Below are 18,572 nucleotides of genomic sequence, written 5' to 3'. Positions count from 1 at the left end.
GTAAAAATATGAAGATTTCATTTCCAACTGCTGGATCCAGCATTTAGAACATGGGTAAACCTCTCTGAGCCATGTTTAAAATATCTTCAAATACCATGTGTACTGGTATTGCCTCTCACTATGTACATTGCAGATTCTCTGCTTTAACTACCACTGAAAAGACACATAAACAAGTGATCGCCTTGACTATACTGGCACTTTGGAAATTAATAAATTTACAGATGAAATTCTTTGTCATATTTGTTTGTCACAAGCTGTTCCCAAAAGCATAAACTGTTTTCAGTGATGTCAAGTCACTGAAAAGTCATGATTCTCAATGCTTTTCTATGCAAGGAGTTGACAAAACTCTTCTCTGTGTACATTCATAAATAACTGACTAGATGTTTGTAGTTACATAACTGCAGCTAGAAAATAGGAACTGCAGGTCAAAGGTCAAATGTCCATTATAATCAAAATATACGTAAATATCTGTGTAATAACAAAATGTGCACATAATCACGTGACTGAGTATGACCTTTGACCTGGTGACCTTCCATGTGACAGCTGGTGCTCCTTGCAGAAACTAGAACACAAACATGAAAAGTTGAATGTCTAACTACTGTAACTACACACCAAGACTACACCACAAAACCTGGATATGTCAAAGACAGAAAACATGGCAAATACCAGCATCACCAAAACACCTAACAGAGAGAAGAAAATGAGCGAGTGAGTTTAGTTTTACGCTGCTCTTAGCAACATTCCAGCAATATCACAGCCGGGATACCTGACATGCGCTTCACACATTGTGCCCATGTGGGGAATCGAATCAGAAGACAATGAGTAACCTTAATTCCTCAAAAGAAATATAGAAATATAATTACCAGTTTTTATCCATTCAGATATTGTCACTATTTTGGGGAATATTTTGCAAATATGACAACTATTGGAAGGATAGTCTTCCCTTTCATAAGTCTACTGTAGCCTGTTTAAAAACATTATTCAAGGTTAACTATCTTTCTTAACCATCATACAATTCTATAGGAAGCCATCAAAGCTTCGGCACTGTCTTTCCCCACATGTTGTCCTGTTACATCACATGACAAATTTGGAATGTCCCTTCAAGCCAATTTACAGCTAAACTGCTTTGAGGAAATTGGTACTGGGGTCAAAATGACGAAGGGAACATAAAAATCTCCAATAACCATCAGTTGAAATACATATTTTAGGGAGCCCTCATATGTTTCAGTCAACAAACAATCTCACAACTGCATAACTCACCTCCTCTTAAACAGGTGAGTGAGTTTGGTTCTACGCTGCTTTTAGCAATATCACGGCAGGGGACACCAGAAATGGGCTTCACACATTGTATTCATGTGGGGAATCGAACCTGGGTTCGAACCCGAACCATGATTAGCGAACTAGGTTGCCCCACCGCCCCCTTCTCGAACAGCACTCTTGAAACAAGAATTTCAATTAAGAGGGACACTTTCAGAAGTCAAAACTGAAACTAACATATCAGGTTATAAATCATACAGACACACATTGAAAGTGGATGAGACAATATGTCTTTTTGCACTGGGTTCATCTCAAAGCACTTTAAATCAGATCTGAATCCATTGCTGTGTTTGTTGATCTCACACAAAAATACCCGCAACTTGATTTGTCCATTTTGCCTTGCCTTATTTGCATTTTCAAAGTGTGTCAGTATACAGGACTGTCTCCCCCAGCTTGTATTTGCCATGTTTTCCATGCAATATAATATAAAATAGGTACAAGACATCAGTATAATCTGGCAAAAACGACTTGTAAACTGCACTGCAGAAACCTGCTAAAAGGACACTAGTGTGTGTACGACATATTATATATACACAATACTTACACTGACATGATAAATCTCTCGGTGTTTGTAACTCTAGAAACTAGACTAGAAAGTGCTACATCATTTTGTCCTTCACCAAACCAAAACCTCGAAATGTGGACAAGAATTTGTTGGAGACATATCTCAAGCAACTGATGTTTCTTCCGTCAACACAGTGCAGCTCTTTGCATAACTTTCGGAAGATTTACAGGTAGTGTTCTAACATGGACAATTTCAAGTTAACGACGGAGGTCAAACAGAATTCACTAGACTTCCCTTAAGATAAGTATTATAACATGCAAACTGCAAAAACTGCTAATAATCCACAAAAAAACATGCTACTATTTGTCAATGGCTTTTGAAATAAATACTATGTCCAGCCTACTTTTAAAGTCTTTGAAAACTGAAGCATGTTACACAAGCTTGAAATTATTTCTCTATTCTTCCAAAAAACCTGGAACTCATTTAATAATCTGTATAAATCAGTAGACTGTGCCCTGTAAGATAATATGCAACATTTTCTATGTTTGCATGAAATTCTATTCATGAAAATCTGGATGCTCTACTGAATGACTATGTAATATTTGATAATGCTTATCATATATATATATATATCAAGTTGGACTTGTTTATATGTCTCCAACCCAATCTAATTAAAATAGATCTTTTACTCCACTGCATGAATATCTTAGGACACCTCTATGGGCGGTCCTGTCAGGTGAACTCTCTCATCCATCAGTCATCTTCTGGCTTAAAAATTCATGGTATGAGATTTTGTAAACCTAAATGATAATCTGAAGTCCAAAGCATACCACCCGATACTGTTGTGGATATGTTATACATTCTGTTGCCTATGTGTGCTCATTTGCTTGTTTGTTGTGTAGCATTGCAATCACCAATATCCCAGCTATATAAGTCCTCAGCAGACATTATGAGCATTATCTAGGCAAATGGAATATAATGACAATCATTTACCAAGTCAAAAAACCTGACCAACCAATCCAATTTGTTGCCCTTAACATCAACCATGAGTTGTGGAAGATCAGTCTGAATCCAGATGTTCATATGTCTCCGACACTTGTGAGTGGCAAGACATCTACGCTCAAAGTTTACTTTGAGAGGGTACATATGGCAATCTTTGGCAGATCTAAGTTTCCAATGTGAGGCAGTAAACAGGGATGGCAACAGGAAAATCTATTTTCAGCTGAAAACTTAATGTTGTGTCATCGAATGGGGTTCAGGGTTTGTCAACGGATTTAGACGATTCACAGAATTGATCAGTTTGAATAATATCGACGGAAATCTGCAGAAAATTGCCATCCCTGAGTAAATAAATAAAGTTGAACTGTTTTAGAAAGCCAACACAGAATTGGGTCTTACGTCCACACAGCCTTCATTTTGACTGGACAGTCAAGTATGAGCAGGGTTCACTGACAACCTTCTAAGGAAGTGTCCTCACATTCTGACATATGGCATTGGAGTAAAAGATCTGTTTTTAATAAAATCGCTTCAAACCATTAGTCATTTCTAAAAATCACTTCATAGCCAAAAATAACCATCAGATTTCTCACACTTACTTATCATACTAGATATAAACTTGTTCACAAAAGTGATTCTGCTGAAAAAACCCTGTGATAATAAGTTGACAAGATACACGTTGCTAAGCAACTTAAAATATGAAAGTCTTCAAAATGTTCCTGAAGCAATATTCCCAGTCAATGATGTTTCATATATATACTACATAGGTAGGTAGATATGGTCTCTTACTGAAAACAGTGAAGTCAAATTTAATTTTCTGTTCGCATTATCAGTTAAAATGTGATGAGCACCTTCCCTACATTCCAAGTGCTAACACCAAAAGGTCTGAACATGGATTATAGATACATGTATCTTCAAAACACCAATAAACGGGTAATGTCCAAGGGCATGACATTGAAAAACAGCACAGATTTTGACATGACATTTACATATACAGACAAATATTTAAGAAAACACATCTACACAGGAATTTCAATATTTTACATCAACCATCTTCATGACAAAATACAATATTTTTTTTATTTTCACACTAAAAAAAGTCAATATTTTCTTGTATTTATACTAAAAGATTAAAAATCGTTTTGTAAAGCTGGAACTTGAGTTATTTATATATGGTCAAAAGACAATTTAGATTAATCAGCCATAGTGGAAAAGAATGGTCTACAACACTGGCTGAAACGCTTCCAATATATAGATACGAAACACCTTAGGCACACTGCCTTGGGTTCTGTTGTTGCAATAGTTGTATATGAAAGCAGGTCTTCAAATACCCAGTGAACAGAAGCAGTCAGAAAATAAACCAACGATCTTCATTAGCTTACAAGTTCTTCAGGTTTTCTTAAAAACTTAAGGAGTATCTACAAAAAGTCTGGAGATTAAAAGTTTACCTATTAACTCCTGACCTCAAGTTAAAACATTTCTTCAACACACACAGCCTCTCCCGTTCTTGAACATTCTGTAGAAGTATTCGGTAAAATGTAGCATGAATGAGAAACCTTTCTGAATGGTCTTACTATCAGTTCAGCCCCAGATCTCAAATGACCATGGTTAAAGATAATAATAGAACATAATAAACAGCCCCCCTAGGCAAAACATATACAGCCTTTGTTTAGGGGCAGGCCTCCATCAACAGCCTGTACCATGGCATGAAAAACTCCTGTTGCATATGTGTCATGATAATCTCCTGTAACTCATGAAGACGGTGAAAACAATGGTGGAAATAGCACTCATCCCTTTCTTTCTTTCTCTCTCTTTCCCCTGGAATAGTTGAGATAAATAATCATAAACAACAACAAAAGATGGCAAACTGTTCATTCGGTGCTGAAAAATCTCTCCAATGTCGACGAAATGTGGGTATCACAGCTGGTAAAGGAGTTGTGGGACTTGGATCATGTGACTTCTGGTCCTCAGTATTCATATTCACAATGCTAGAATTAACAAGATTCCTGATCACCCGTATCTGCCGATTGATAGATATCAAACATAGCATGGCAAGCATGCAACAACTCTCTGAATGGCGTCACAAGTTAGTCTTTGTGTGGTTTGGAGGTATATGTATGTCATGAGATTCCAAGTCTTTACATGAACAGGTCACGTATGCCGATGACAACAATACACAAGCACGTATGGCAGTATATCACAGTTAAATCCAACCGATTTTAGTCAGTCAACACCATGCAGCCAGAAACATTCAGTGTGGTCCAGCCAGCGCGAGGTATCTTGATGTATATCACATAATAACTGGAATGGAAAGACCGCTGAATGATTTGAACAACAATGAGTCCTGATTGTCTTGTTGTACTAGAGTCGTGCGGCCAGTTTTCATACTGCGCTGTAGCGAACGCTCTGCCCTAGTGAAGTCCAATATAAGGCAGTAATGATTCTCTCTCAAAGACACTGGTGTTAACGTTAATACTGGTCTCAAACAAAGCACCACAATCTCAACAACCACCAGGCTAATGCACAGATAGTAACAAAGGATCTGGGGCTTCATAACATTCATGTGTTAACACACTGGTTGAAACTACCAAATATGGTGGAAAATACATCTAAATACATCTTACCAGCAGATGAAAGGTCAAACATGTTCAACAGCAATTACAATTTTAAACACACGAGTTACAAACTCGGCTCAACTAGTAGAAGAAAGAAAAAACAGTAAAGACCTTGTCATTACAATAAACATATCCTGAATAAAAGATCTGTCACCTTATTACCTGGACAGTTATTTAGAATTAATATTTTGAAAAAAAGATAAACAAGTTCAGTGAAGTATAAACAGCAAATTTCAAATGGAAAATAATTCAAAATCTTTTGTACTAAGATTCTGCCACCATCCTGACATCTTTGTCTGGTCATCATCTTGTCAAAGCTCTTCATGGTTCTTACATTCAAAACATTTTTCACCTATATATCTCAGGTACTACTTGGTAAATCTAAAACAAAATTACAAGACTGATAAGAAATCCTGCAGCAGAATATGGAATACTCTGTAATAATAGAGATTTTGTGTAACGACTGTTAAAAAGACACTTTACTAAATCATGGTCATAAGGTATTGTCTCAAGAGCACAAAGGCCCTTCCCGAGGCCCTCTTGCAGAAATAATTTCTTAACTAGCACAATGTGTTTTAACGCTCCAGTAAAAGGATGTGACAAAACGACACAGGTATCTTCAAACAAGTGGGCCTCGGGCAGCATACTTATTCCATATATCAAGATAACACACAATCTTCCCAATACCACTGGGAACATATGCATCTTCCCCATGAGATCTATCAACAAATTCATCTTTGCTTTCCTAGCAAGTGATATGCTAACGTCTTACTAGAGGATGAATCAACAGTGCTGGCTTGATCCTCCTTTAGGAGCCACTGCACTGAGCTACTTGCTCAAGTTGGACATGACAATCACGTTGTAGATTGACAAAAGGTTATAATAATCTTTAAAAATCAAATTCTAAACAGTATATCCATCTCTGAAACTAGTTCAATCTCACAGGCACTTTTCCTTATCAGTTTATCAACCATCCTGCTGTCTACCTACCACTTTTCACAAAGGTGGCCATATCACTATTCAGTATTGGGTCTTATAATCATGATAATAGTTCAGTTCAAAATAGAACATGTTTAGAAAATGTAGAAGAAATCCTGAACTCCACAGTGGATGTATACATATATATACTGAGGTGGGTCAAAACAATTCTATGACACCTGCTGCATAGACACGGCACAACATGTCTCACATATGCCATTCTGAAACAATCATTGACTTGAAGTTGATTTAAATTTGTGCCCCCTCTGAGATTCACTTATAGTCATATTGCACAAATTAGATGTTCATTTTCTTTATAAACCATGTTAAAATGTACTTGTACTTCATAATTTTCAAGTCAAAATGTTTGTCTTCATGATGGTTGATTGGTAAAGTAACTAATGATAATAAAAGAGTTACATGATGTATTTCTAGAATAATAACTCATTTTTAACAAACATGCTTACTGAAGCAATGCATATGTGTATGTTTGATGTAAGCAGCTTGAGCAGTCATACACAAGCATGATTTTACAAGACATTCAAACATTTTAAATAATTTTCAGGCTGGGGATGTTTGATTTCCTTAAGTTTCATTTGAATGAATACTGATCGCAAATATACAGAACTATTGAACATGTTGATAATCAATGTATTGACCATATTCATTATGGTGGAATGTTCAGTGCCCAAACTCAGCATTTTGATTGTTTCAGTCTGTAATGCCCAGAATTTAATACACAGACCTGATTATGGACAATAAATCTACACACATTTATGAACGTTTACATCAGACCATCACAATTCCTGATATTACGTCAATGAGTATTCATCTCCATACTGGCCCCACCTGTATCAACATGGAACTTATCAATACCATACTGCATCGACATCATGGCATGTTCAACTAATAATAGATTTGTGATGAAGTCACATTGATCAATCCTAGCTCGAACAGTGACAGAGTCACACAGTACAGTTGTATGTAATCGAAACTTGGGTTTGGGACATGTTGAGTGAATATATTACTCACAAGAAGTGAAGGACTACTCGATTCTTTCACACTGCTGTACTTTATCATTCATAGCATGACCATAACTGTCGTAATATGAAAGAACCGAGTGGTCCTTCTTTAGAATAATTTATTACAACCAGTCGGCTATCCTACCAGAAAATTCACAAACTAACCAAATACAATTCTTCTGGACAAACCACAACAGCAATTTGGATTAATCATAGGATTATGAATAATTCATAAATCGTTAAACTTAGCCTTATATCAATTTCAGTTTCACATACATCACAATTTGGTTCCTTAAAAATATACCGGCAAAAGAAATGACCCCATCAGCAGTATGGTCTCATAGTTTCACATGGATATAAATTGGCATTCAAAGAATCATACCGAAATTCTACAAAGAACTGGAGTGAAACCCATGCAACAAGTAAGGAATTTTGATAGACAATCCCAGCTTTACCTGTCAAAAGTCTCTCCATCCAAAGTTAAAGAAATACCCAGGAGTTCAAAATTGTTACAATATCTAACATCATCAGGGAAACTTCCTTTAAAAAAGACCCAACATGGCCAATTGATTTAATGATGTACAGAACTTTTTGTTTGTGGTCAAAAATAAGAACGCCTGCAAAATCATCAGAGAATGGAAAATTTGATCTTGAAGGATGGGTTCCCCGAAACATTACAACTCCTGCTGACAGCCATGTGCTGACTCAGGTACTTGATCACAGCCATGTCACCCCCTTCTCCGTCAGGTGGTACCCGTGTCATCTAGTCCCCCTCCCACACCTGGTCAGAGAGGAGGGTGTTCATGTAGGCAGCCTCAGCGTCCGCTTCATCTCGCAGGACAGCCACTGGCAAATCATCATCTTCTATGGGCAGCCAATCGTAGCGCAGGCTCTCAGATACCTGAAGAAAAGGGTTAGTTAGAAAATACACAATATGCAGAACATACCGGTATTGGTCCTTCTTAGAGGTTTAGCTGATAAACTAGTTGGCGGTTGAGTCAAGTCAAAATACTTGTGGTCTAAAAGCCCACCCAATTTAAGAAAATATAATTTTTATCAGTGGCCTGCCAACCTTTGACACTTGGCATCAATTAAATTCTGGTTAAACTGATTAAAATCTTGTTTAAGGGCCCACTGTCACTACACAACGATCTGAGGAGTGAGTGGGTGAGTATGGTTTTACCCACTTTTAGCAATATTCCAGCAATATCACAGCAGGGGACACCAGAAATGGGCATCACACACTGTATCCATGTGGGGAATCGAACCCGGTTCTTCAGCGTGACAAGCGGACACTTTAACCATTAGGCTAACCCACCGTCCCAATGATCTGAGGACATCTCATTACAGGTCACATCAAAATTGCCTTACAATATATTAGGCCTTCTGGGATTATCTTGTGTTCAGTTTGCAAATTTTCACAGCGGTGACTGAAATGGAAGTTGGGAATCTGAGAGCTCAGGGGTGGAAATAACCCATTGCCCGATGTCCGAGTCCAGTGTTTTTTTCTATCAGGCAAACAAATTTGTATATCACACTGTACCGGTGTCCAGTTGACTTTCCAATGTTAATTATGTTGTTTATTTATAAAATCAACAAGAAAACGTCTGGTATAGTGGAAAAAGTATCAGGGCAAGTGATTTTACATGTGCCACTGTACCGGAGTACACTAGTAATTTTGAAGTTATTTCCAACCCTTGGGGCTGTGAAGCTCCGGGAAGTAACTTTCTGATTATGCTTATTCTGATTTTTTTCTCATGCGTAAATATTCTGTCTCTGTTTTGTGGTTGGTCAAAGTTTGCACTAGGTCATTCTGATGTGAACTGTAATCATGGTAATGGGATGACTGACTGACTGAGTTTAGTTTTACGCCGCTTTTAGCAATATTCCAGCAATATCACGGCGGGGGACACCAGAAATAGGCTTCACACATTGTGTCCATGTGGGGAATCGAACCCGGGTCTTCGGCGTGACGAGCCAACGCTTTAACCACTAGGCTACCCCACCGCCCCTGTAATGGGATGAAGCAGATACAGCGGTAGGAAGCACCAACATATTAACTGTTATACTGTTCCAGTCTAACAACCACTCACTCATCTCAACACTGACTATTGGGACTTCATTCTCCATCCGTTTGTTCTAAGGTACTGAACCAACATTACAGTGGATAACTTTTTACATCAACTATACATGTATAATGAATCACAAAGAACATACAAGCCAATTCTAACCACTGATTACTCATTAGCAGCTGCCAAAGCGCCAGCTGCCATATTTTCAGTTTAGTGAGTGTAATATGGCAGCCACACTTGGAAGCTATGCATACATCAAGATACATGTAAATGTTACATGTCAAATAAAAATGGCAAGTACAGTAATAATGTTGCATGTTTTCAAAAAAGGGACACTTATTCAGTGAGTGATATTGTTACCTTCTTGGCAAAGTCTCGACTGACACAGCCCACTGAGAACCATGAGTGCGACTCCTCCTCGTCTTCAGCAGTGGAGATACAGCGCGCTGGAATGTTGAGCGTCTTCAGTTGCTGGCCTCGAAGACGAGCTATTGCCACAATGTCATTCTCCCCAATAACATAACCTGCGAAAAAATATGTATGTTATACAAAACAATATAGTAGTAAATGCACTGCTCAGTGCAGCTGTTTTTACTTGAGATGTATTTCTGATGATACCACATCGCTATGATTAGGTACCACTTCTAACATGATCAGGACATAATAACAAGGGGATAATCAAATGATGACAAGACAATCCAGCATTAATAAGGTAAGCAACAATTAGAGCTGTGACGATATATCGTAGTATCGATAATCGTGATACATTTTCTGACAATAAATATATCGATACTCTTTTTCGTATCATGATATGTATCTTTGACCTAAAAATTGTGAATTTTCACTAGAAATTGACAGTTATGTCAAAATTTACACTGTTACTTGTTATCAAAATACACTTTTCAAGAAAATAACTCAAGATAGCATATCGTGATACGCATCGTATCGAATCGTATCATTCCAAGATATCGCGATAAGTATCGCATCATGAAATTTCTGCATCGTCACACCTCTAGCAACAATCTTTGCCCTCAGCATGCTCAGGGTACAAGGACATGTATTTTGAGGTTTAACATGGTTCTGGTAAATATGTCAAACACATGATGCTGGGCAAGAATCCTTGTGATCCTGTACTCAGACTCGCTGTAGAGAACATAATTACATTTTGAAGCTTTTCACAATGAAGACTGATTGATTATTTCATCTTCCATCTTCACCATGTGCAGAGAAGCAGGTCAGTGAGTGTTTGAGTGAGTGAGTTTAGTTTTCCGCCGCTTTTGCAATATTCCATCAATATCACAGAGCGGGACACCAGGAATGGGCTTCATACATTGTACCCTTGTGATGAATCGAACCTGGGTCTTCGGCATGACAAGCGAACACTTTAACCTTTAAGCTACTCCACTGCCCGGAAGCCACAAAGGGCATTCTGGATCTGTCAAGCATTATCCAGGTTGGGAGAGACACTTCATTAGTACTGCTACTTATATACAGTTTGATTTCAGAGTTCACTGCATATTGATACACAAATTCTACATTTGGCAATTTTACTGACATTTGCTGCAGCTCTCAAGATTTCGATAATCAATGATTTTTCCTATTCCTTCCCTGTGTACTTAGAGCTATACTTTATATCACACTACAACGGTGCATTATGGCTACATAGGTGGATCCAGAGGGGGTTGCAGGGGTGCACACCCCCACCCCACCCCCACCCCATCCAATCCTGAAAGTTTATTAAAGGACCATTGACACTCCCGTGAAAATGGGTGAAAATGAACCGTGCTCCCCCCTTTTTCAAAAAACGGTATTCAGCCCTGGGCTATTGATTTGGCTGGTCACTTTCTTCAAATCAACCCAAAACTTGCTGAGGTGAGACGATTGATTCAGATAAGGTCATATAATAAAAGTCCATATCAAATTTAAGAGGATGCTAATCAACCAATCAGCTTACTTCAATATTAATCTGTGGGGCTTCCCAGATCAGAACTGGACACAAACATGCTGGTGACACATCTAGTTGGCATCTACTACTAAAGGAAGAGCAGTAATTATACTGATTACAAAAGGTCAATGATATATGGTGAACCTACCCATGAGTGTAAAGTGCTCAAGCTTCTGACACTGCCATGCTAGCATGACAAAGGGGTCCTCCATGTCATGGTTGTCATAGAGACTAGACATATCATCTACCAGACCATCAACAATGTGGAGTGTCTTCAGGCTGTTCCGATAATGTGACGAGATATAACTTATGGAAGCCATGTTAACATGCGAGCAGAAGAACTGTCGAAAATGAATCAGTGGCATGGCTGGCTGAAAGATGTCGAGAAGGGAGGCAACTCCATCATAGGAATGAATCAGATTGAGGGTCACCTCCAGTTTGGGGCTGTAGTTTCGTATCTTCCTCCATGTATCATTTGTGATGCGTTCATGGTCGGCTTCAATACCATGAACATTGATGCAGAGCTTCTGGAGCTTTGCTCTGTCAGGGTTAGCGAACTGATCCAGCAGTTCATTTGTCAAGTAATCATAGTCCAAACTGAGGCTCTGCAAAAGGTAGAAGTTGTGAAATTTGGCGGGGCTGAGGTCAATGATGCCGTAGTTCTCGCTGTCTTCCTTGACACTGGCCAGGTGGAGAGACTGGAGGCTGGAGCCGTGTTTGGAGGACAGCTTCTGCAGGAGGGAACTGCTGTGTACCAGGAGCTCCTCCACACATCCAAGAGACAAGTGTCTCAGTTTACAACTGTGCTCAATCAGACATTCAATCAAGTCCAGGTACCTGGAACACAGATAATGCAGTGTTTAGACATTGTCCAGTAGAAGAGAATTACCTATCACATATAATGAAGATGAAACGAAGAGTTGAGCCAGTCATACAAAAGAACTATCTTTTATAATATGTAGTGTTTTAGACATTATCAAGGAAGAAAAACCAGGATTGAATTAGGATGCCAAACCAAGTTTCTAAGTTGGCAGTTAAATTTGGAAAAAATCATATTGTTCAAAATTGTATTTGTTTCAATACTCTTGCTATGATAGGTTTTGAGAAGTTTTGTTTTAATTTGAGGTTTATATTGTCATTTGCTGCAGACTCAGGGCTGAATATCAGCCCCTGAACAGGTCTTGATAAATTAATGCAATCTACTGTAGATAATATGTGGTGTTTAAGACAGTCTCCAGTCAGTGTTTGCCCTTAACCCTGAAAAGAGGCAGGCTTTAAGGACCCTGGGCCCCATTTCACAGAGCTCTCGTAAGCCTAAGATCTTGTAACATTTCTCGTAGCATTCATACTCCCTATGTTACAGAATAGGACTAAGGAGGTACGAATGCTACAAGAAAAGTTACGAGATCTTAGGCTTACGATAGCTTTGCGAAACAGGGCCCAGAGCCATAAAAAGTTGTGGGTCCCGATCAGAATGTGTAGGTCCTATATTTTAATATGGAAATAATACTCTAACTTAAGCCTTAGTAATTGGGGATGAAAAAGCTGTCGGCCATAAGGACCTGCAGAAAACAAAAGCTGTGGGTCCGAGTGGTTTTCAGTCGGCTTCAGGCCTGAGGACCGAAATTTATTTCGAACACTGTATCCAGTTATGCTTTAACATTAAAAGAAAAAGAACCATTATATCAGTAGAAAACTGCCTCCATGTTGCATTGCTATTATCCTTAAAAAGCATTTCAAAATGAGGAAATGAAGATGCTGAAAAATTAAAAGAAATTTAGAACAAGGAACAAAAACAGCGTGCAATTCATTATCTTTGAGCGATATCAACCAAGCAGGCCTTTGTTGACCTGTGAGCACTTAACCTTACACAACATGCAGTGCAGCACACCAACAGTTAAGTTTGCACACTTGTTTTCCTGTTTTCAATTTCCTGCATTCAAACAATATGTGATGCCTAATCCTTAGGAGTCTTTTTCAGGCGTATTTATGAAACATATGTGCGAGCAACATCCAATACTACTCCCTAATCATACGCTAGCTTTCAGTTACATTATTTATCAACTGTTTACGCCATCAACAATGTTCAACATATCATATATGATTAGGTCACAGAGTTGACCTTTCTCGTCAGCGTTTCAATCGCACACGAAACGACTCCTTCCTCGTCGTGTTTCGGAACAGTTGGTTTTGACAGCTGTTTGTTTACAAATGGACCGCTGCCTCCATGGCCAGATGTTACCAAAATAATCAACTAATAAGTACTCTGGTATTACATATTGTATAAACGTAGTCATTCAGCTGATGTTTTTTTCATGTCGATTTGTGTCACTAGTATAAATGGTCAGAAAAACTGATGCAACTGCGCAATTCGACGAAATTCCATCAGAGCGCCTTGACCCGCTGACGTCACAAGCACAACATAAACAGTGGAATATGCTTACTTGTCAATAATATGGACAGCCTCAGTGTCGGGCCATTCGATGTGGCAACTCGAAGGTTGGAGAGAGAAATGCCTTAGGTTCTTGTTTTCCGAAAGGATAGCTAGTATTCTGCCACATTCTCTCACTTCAGCGACACTGAGCGAGTTGAATTTAACAACCGCTCCACGCACGAAACGGCCACATCTGTCAGCAAGAAATTTTGACTTCGCTCTGCCTCTTTCACCCAGTTCAAACACAACACTGTTCCACAGTGAGGGGTGGAAAAGGCACGATCTCCATCTCTTGCAAATAGACGCTGCTCTGAGTCTGTCACGAAGCGTCAAATAGGAAAGAATTTCAACAATAATTACACCAGGCGAGTATGCCCAGTTCGGCCCTGCTGCCATTTTCTACATGTCTGACGTCACAGGCCATGTGATTTCTATATTTGGGTCCAAACAAATCACGTGGTCAACATGAGGAAAACGTTCCATACGTTTACCCGCGGTTTCTAATAATAGAGCTCTACGCTGCACGAAAGTTCTAAATTTATTTATTTTTCCACTCAGCAATAATATCAGCTGTTCATCTAATAATACAAACAGATAATTTGGTTATTGCCCTGCAATGTAGTTATACATGTGTATGCTAGATATTCTAAAACGTTGTGATAACGTTCACGACTCGCACACCACATCAAGTCAATGTCATGTACGTCATGGATCGTACGGTGAACGTATATTGGGGTCCTATATATAACGTTTGAGACATAGGCTAGTAGCTCATTTAGTTCAGAACCTGCACGAGGACGCATCAACACCAACAAATGGATAAGCGTGCCAAAATTCAGACTCTTCAGAAGAACAGCGCGGTTGTTGATTTAACACTGTTCCACGACATTGTGATGGAACAATTCAAAGGAGTGAGCGAGGAAGGAAGAAACAGATTATCTTCAAAATTTGAGAATGGATTTATGAATGTTCTTCAGCAGTGCTATGGAGACAAGAAAGTGGAAGCCAGCGAAGTGTACATGAAGTACATGTTGAACAAAGGCAATGTTCATATATCCAAAACGAAATGGAAGACACTTGACGAGTTTATTCGATACCAAGGAAGAGTTGGGCGTTTCCTTGTGGATTACTCAAGCAAAATCTGGTACATTAAAAATCTCCAGAAAGTGGAGGCTACCGCGCACGTTTTGCCGTCACGTCCTAAACCGCGTTACGTTGATAGAAACTTTAAAGGACAAAGTGATCGTAATGGACTCACGCCTACTAAAGAAGATATGTGCAACAACACTCCGCAGTGTGACGAAAACACAAGAGTGCCTCCGATAATGAACACAGGTTCAGAGCCACTAAAACAAAACAATCAGAAGTGGACACTTAAACGAGAAAAAGTCGTCTTCAAAATGTCCCCGCGACGATCTCCCTACAAGAAAGATCAAAGGACATCTTTATCACAAAAATCTCTCAGCAACCACGTGAAACCCAACAGCAACCGGAAGTCCGCACTCGCAGAAATAATGGAAGAAGAGGAGAAGGAGAAAGAAAGGATGAACCGACGGGACAGTTGGCTGCGGGCAGGGATCGTGGTAACCATCATCACAGACAAGTATGGCAGAAGTAACCACAGGAAGAAGTGCAGAATCATAGGTCTTCTGTCTCCTTATACTGGCGTCGCGCATGTGCTGTGTAATGACAATATCTTGATGGTGGACCAGAAATACCTCATGACTCTTGTGCCTGAGGTTGGGGATGTAACGTGCATCGTTAATGGCGCGTACAGAGGAGAAAGGGGAGTGATTGAGAGAATCAGCACGGGTCAGAATGCTAAGCCAGTGTGTCGTGTCAGATTACGTGGGAGCCCCCCTCAGTGGTAGGTTACTGAAGAATGTGAACTGTGACGATGTGTGTAAACTTTATCAGCAATAACTGCATCCTGTATAGATTTAGACGCATTCCTGCGATCTATGTTTTTAAATTAATTTGACCCACTACTTCAACCGACATTTCGTTGTCACTAATGAAAATAAGTTTACTGTTTTGTGCCTTTTTACTTTAATATTGTCTTTCTAGTTGTTTTGAATTCCTCGTTTCAGGTCGTTTGGTGTCTGTAGAGAAGGACGGCTGTTTTACGCGGACTGAGTCCATACAGTGGATGTCATTTCGCATAATAGTTTGTATTTTGATGCTATTTACTGGGATTTATTTAATCACAACATTCTATTGTTCAGTCTCCTATATATTGAACATTGAGAGACATTTTTGTACCTTAGGATACAACAAGGAACAAACGTTCGTATTTACATTTTCCGTTATGTTGTCTGACTAATTTAGATGAAGATGCCGCTAGAGTTATTAAACTTGTTAAAAACATTCGAAAATAATTTAAGGATTCTAGATATTAAACTTTCGATTAAAAGCCCCATTGGCTTTGTGGTAAGCACCAATCTGTTTTTTTAGTTTCCGAACTGCATGGAAGATTATAGTTCATGTGAGAGTTTAATCATTCGCAAAGAGTAAACACTTCACGGATTGAGGAATTGTATGGCGCCTGTTAACAGTACACGTCGGTGCTGCTACAGATCCCACGGAGAACTTCACTTGCTGCTGGTAATGCGGTGTTTGTGGACATCAAACATGGTATTTCTGTTCCTCCAATTGGGACACTTAACCCGGGCATGCATATAGAACTCATTATTAACTAGAAGGTCATAATGTGCTCCTAAAGTACGAAAACATATTCTTGTGTTCTTTAAATAAGAATACATATATTCCTGCCAGCAAACCCTGATTAAATATATTCGTATTGACAGGTTATTTGTAGGTTTGTCTGTTCTGCCATCTCAGTATTGCTCATTGTCATTGTAGCAGTGAAGCTGTCTTGTGTCTTGTGTAATCAGTCATTTGCAATAAAAAGTATGTTAATGAATGGGATGTTTGTTTTTGTTTAAAATATCTTCACACATTTATTTACACTGTGCTGCATATAGCTGGGCACCTCACCTACAGCCTTGCAGTCTACAGCTGGACACCGTTACTAGTGCCCCAATACACAGCTGGACACCTCTACCTACTTGCTGCATATAGCTGGGCACCTCACCTACAGCCTTGCAGTCTACAGCTGGACACCGTTACTAGTGCCCCAATACACAGCTGGACACCTCTACCTACGGACCCTATCTACCAATATACAGTTGGACACCTCTACCTACTTGTTGCTGGGCACCTATACAGCTGGACACGTTTACCTGCACCTGTTACTGTATACTGCTGGGCCCACTTGCACAAAGCGATCTTAGCGCAGCAATGATAGTAATTCCAATATTCTAACATTGAGACATCGTAGCTCTATAACGTACGGTGCTCGTGTATACAGCTCGTGACTAGTGTCCTTTTTACGTGATGTGTTAGCAACAGTTAACGAAGAACCATGAAGATTACAGACATGCATGTTCTACTTTATATGTACGATGCTAGAACAGTTTGGGTGGATGGGCAGTAAGTGATTGCACCTTAATCACATATAATTATCATTTACACTTCGGGTTCGTCTTTACAATGTCCGAATACGGACTGAACTGGGTCGAACTTGAACGAGAAACCTGAACCTACGCTAGGACAAGGTCAACAAATGCTACCATTCATATAACAGTACCATGCCATACACAAACGCACGTTTGTTTGTGTGTTTGTTTGGTTTTGTTTAACGCCGCACCAAGCAATATTCAAGCTATATGGTGGCGGTCTGTACAATAATCGAGACTGGACCAGGCAATCCAGTGATCAACAGCATGAGCATCAGTCTTCGCAACTGTGATATGATGACATGTGTCAACCCAGTCAGCGAGCCTGACCACCCAATCCCGTTAGTCGGCTCTCACGACAAGCATGGGTTGCTGAACTCGGATCTTCACGGGTTATTATCGACACCATTATCTGTTAGTATGAACCAATTATCAATATTCCGTCTGGCAGCAAGATACAACAGCTGCTATGTCGCTAATGGAAGTTGTACATTAACACGATGTACTAATTAACGTACTTAACGATCTAACTGTATCTAAAATGTGAAAATAACAAGTTATGTGCATAAAAATATGTGGAGTATTGCGGTGTACAGTTTCACCCATTTGTGTATTTGAAAATGGAAGGGATTAGTTTGACTTTGCACCTCAATGCTTACGAACGGTTGGAGCAAATGGCCATAATCAGGAAAAAAAAGCGACCGTTCATAATTTATGGCAAGGGGAAGGGGGGAATGATGATTTGTATACAAAAACATGTACAATGTGAATGCCCCCGCTAATATTTACGTACAAAGTAAGTGACCCCCCCTCTCCTTTGCATATCATGTACAAAATCAATACCCCCCTCCTCGCCTTCCCATAGTTTCTAAGCAGTATTTGACAATATTTTAATGTACAAAATCGCTGCCCCCAACACACACACACAGTACATGTGTACAAAATTGCTTCCCCGAACAAAATGGGTGAACCACCACCCACCTATCACCAGCCCCGAACCCCCAACCCCAAGCCATAAATTATGAACGGTCCCTAAGCCGACCACTCCATGTTATTGTATTTTAGGAATTAACAATATTAAAAGACACAACTGCAAACTAAAGTAAATATTATTAGATAAACTACTGTTAACTTATCACATAATGATTTCAAAAAAGTTAAATACATCGA

General features: G+C 39.3%; 2 protein-coding genes across 2 annotated transcripts; one reads left to right on the top strand and one right to left on the bottom strand.

The window, feature by feature from the left end:
- Positions 1 to 899: 899 nt before the first annotated feature.
- Positions 900 to 14,300, bottom strand: LOC124284616 (F-box only protein 33-like). Its single transcript, XM_046720721.1, has 4 exons — positions 13,895 to 14,300; positions 11,599 to 12,287; positions 9,866 to 10,029; positions 900 to 8,334 (listed from the first exon to the last, which is right to left on the bottom strand). Exons 1-4 carry the CDS (start codon positions 14,278 to 14,280, stop codon positions 8,197 to 8,199), a joined length of 1,377 nt encoding a protein of 458 aa, XP_046576677.1. The 5' UTR covers positions 14,281 to 14,300; the 3' UTR covers positions 900 to 8,196.
- A 202-nt stretch (positions 14,301 to 14,502) lies between these two features.
- On the top strand, positions 14,503 to 16,792 carry LOC124284617 (DNA/RNA-binding protein KIN17-like). Its single transcript, XM_046720723.1, has 2 exons — positions 14,503 to 15,751; positions 15,975 to 16,792. The coding sequence occupies exons 1-2, from the start codon at positions 14,700 to 14,702 to the stop codon at positions 16,018 to 16,020; spliced, it is 1,098 nt and encodes a 365-aa protein (XP_046576679.1). The 5' UTR covers positions 14,503 to 14,699; the 3' UTR covers positions 16,021 to 16,792.
- The last annotated feature ends 1,780 nt before the right edge of the window (positions 16,793 to 18,572 follow it).

This window comes from Haliotis rubra, unplaced genomic scaffold, assembly GCF_003918875.1.
Source record: "Haliotis rubra isolate DU_JTF1 unplaced genomic scaffold, ASM391887v1 Scf34, whole genome shotgun sequence".
NCBI classification, from domain to species: Eukaryota; Metazoa; Mollusca; class Gastropoda; order Lepetellida; family Haliotidae; genus Haliotis; species Haliotis rubra.
Note: the sequence above shows the minus strand (reverse complement) of the source record. Positions and strands in the feature narration are given on the sequence as shown.

Coding starts and splice junctions, on each gene's coding strand:
- LOC124284617 (XM_046720723.1), top strand. CDS start 14,700: ATGGATAAGCGTGCCAAAATTCAGACTCTTCAGAAGAACAGCGCGGTT. Junction 15,752..15,974: donor CGTGGGAGCCCCCCTCAGTG/GTAGGTTACTGA, acceptor TCCTCGTTTCAG/GTCGTTTGGTGTCTGTAGAG.
- LOC124284616 (XM_046720721.1), bottom strand. CDS start 14,280: ATGGCAGCAGGGCCGAACTGGGCATACTCGCCTGGTGTAATTATTGTT. Junction 10,030..11,598: donor TGAGCACTTTACACTCATGG/GTAGGTTCACCA, acceptor ATTTTTTCGCAG/GTTATGTTATTGGGGAGAAT. Junction 8,335..9,865: donor GTCGAGACTTTGCCAAGAAG/GTAACAATATCA, acceptor CCTTTTCTTCAG/GTATCTGAGAGCCTGCGCTA.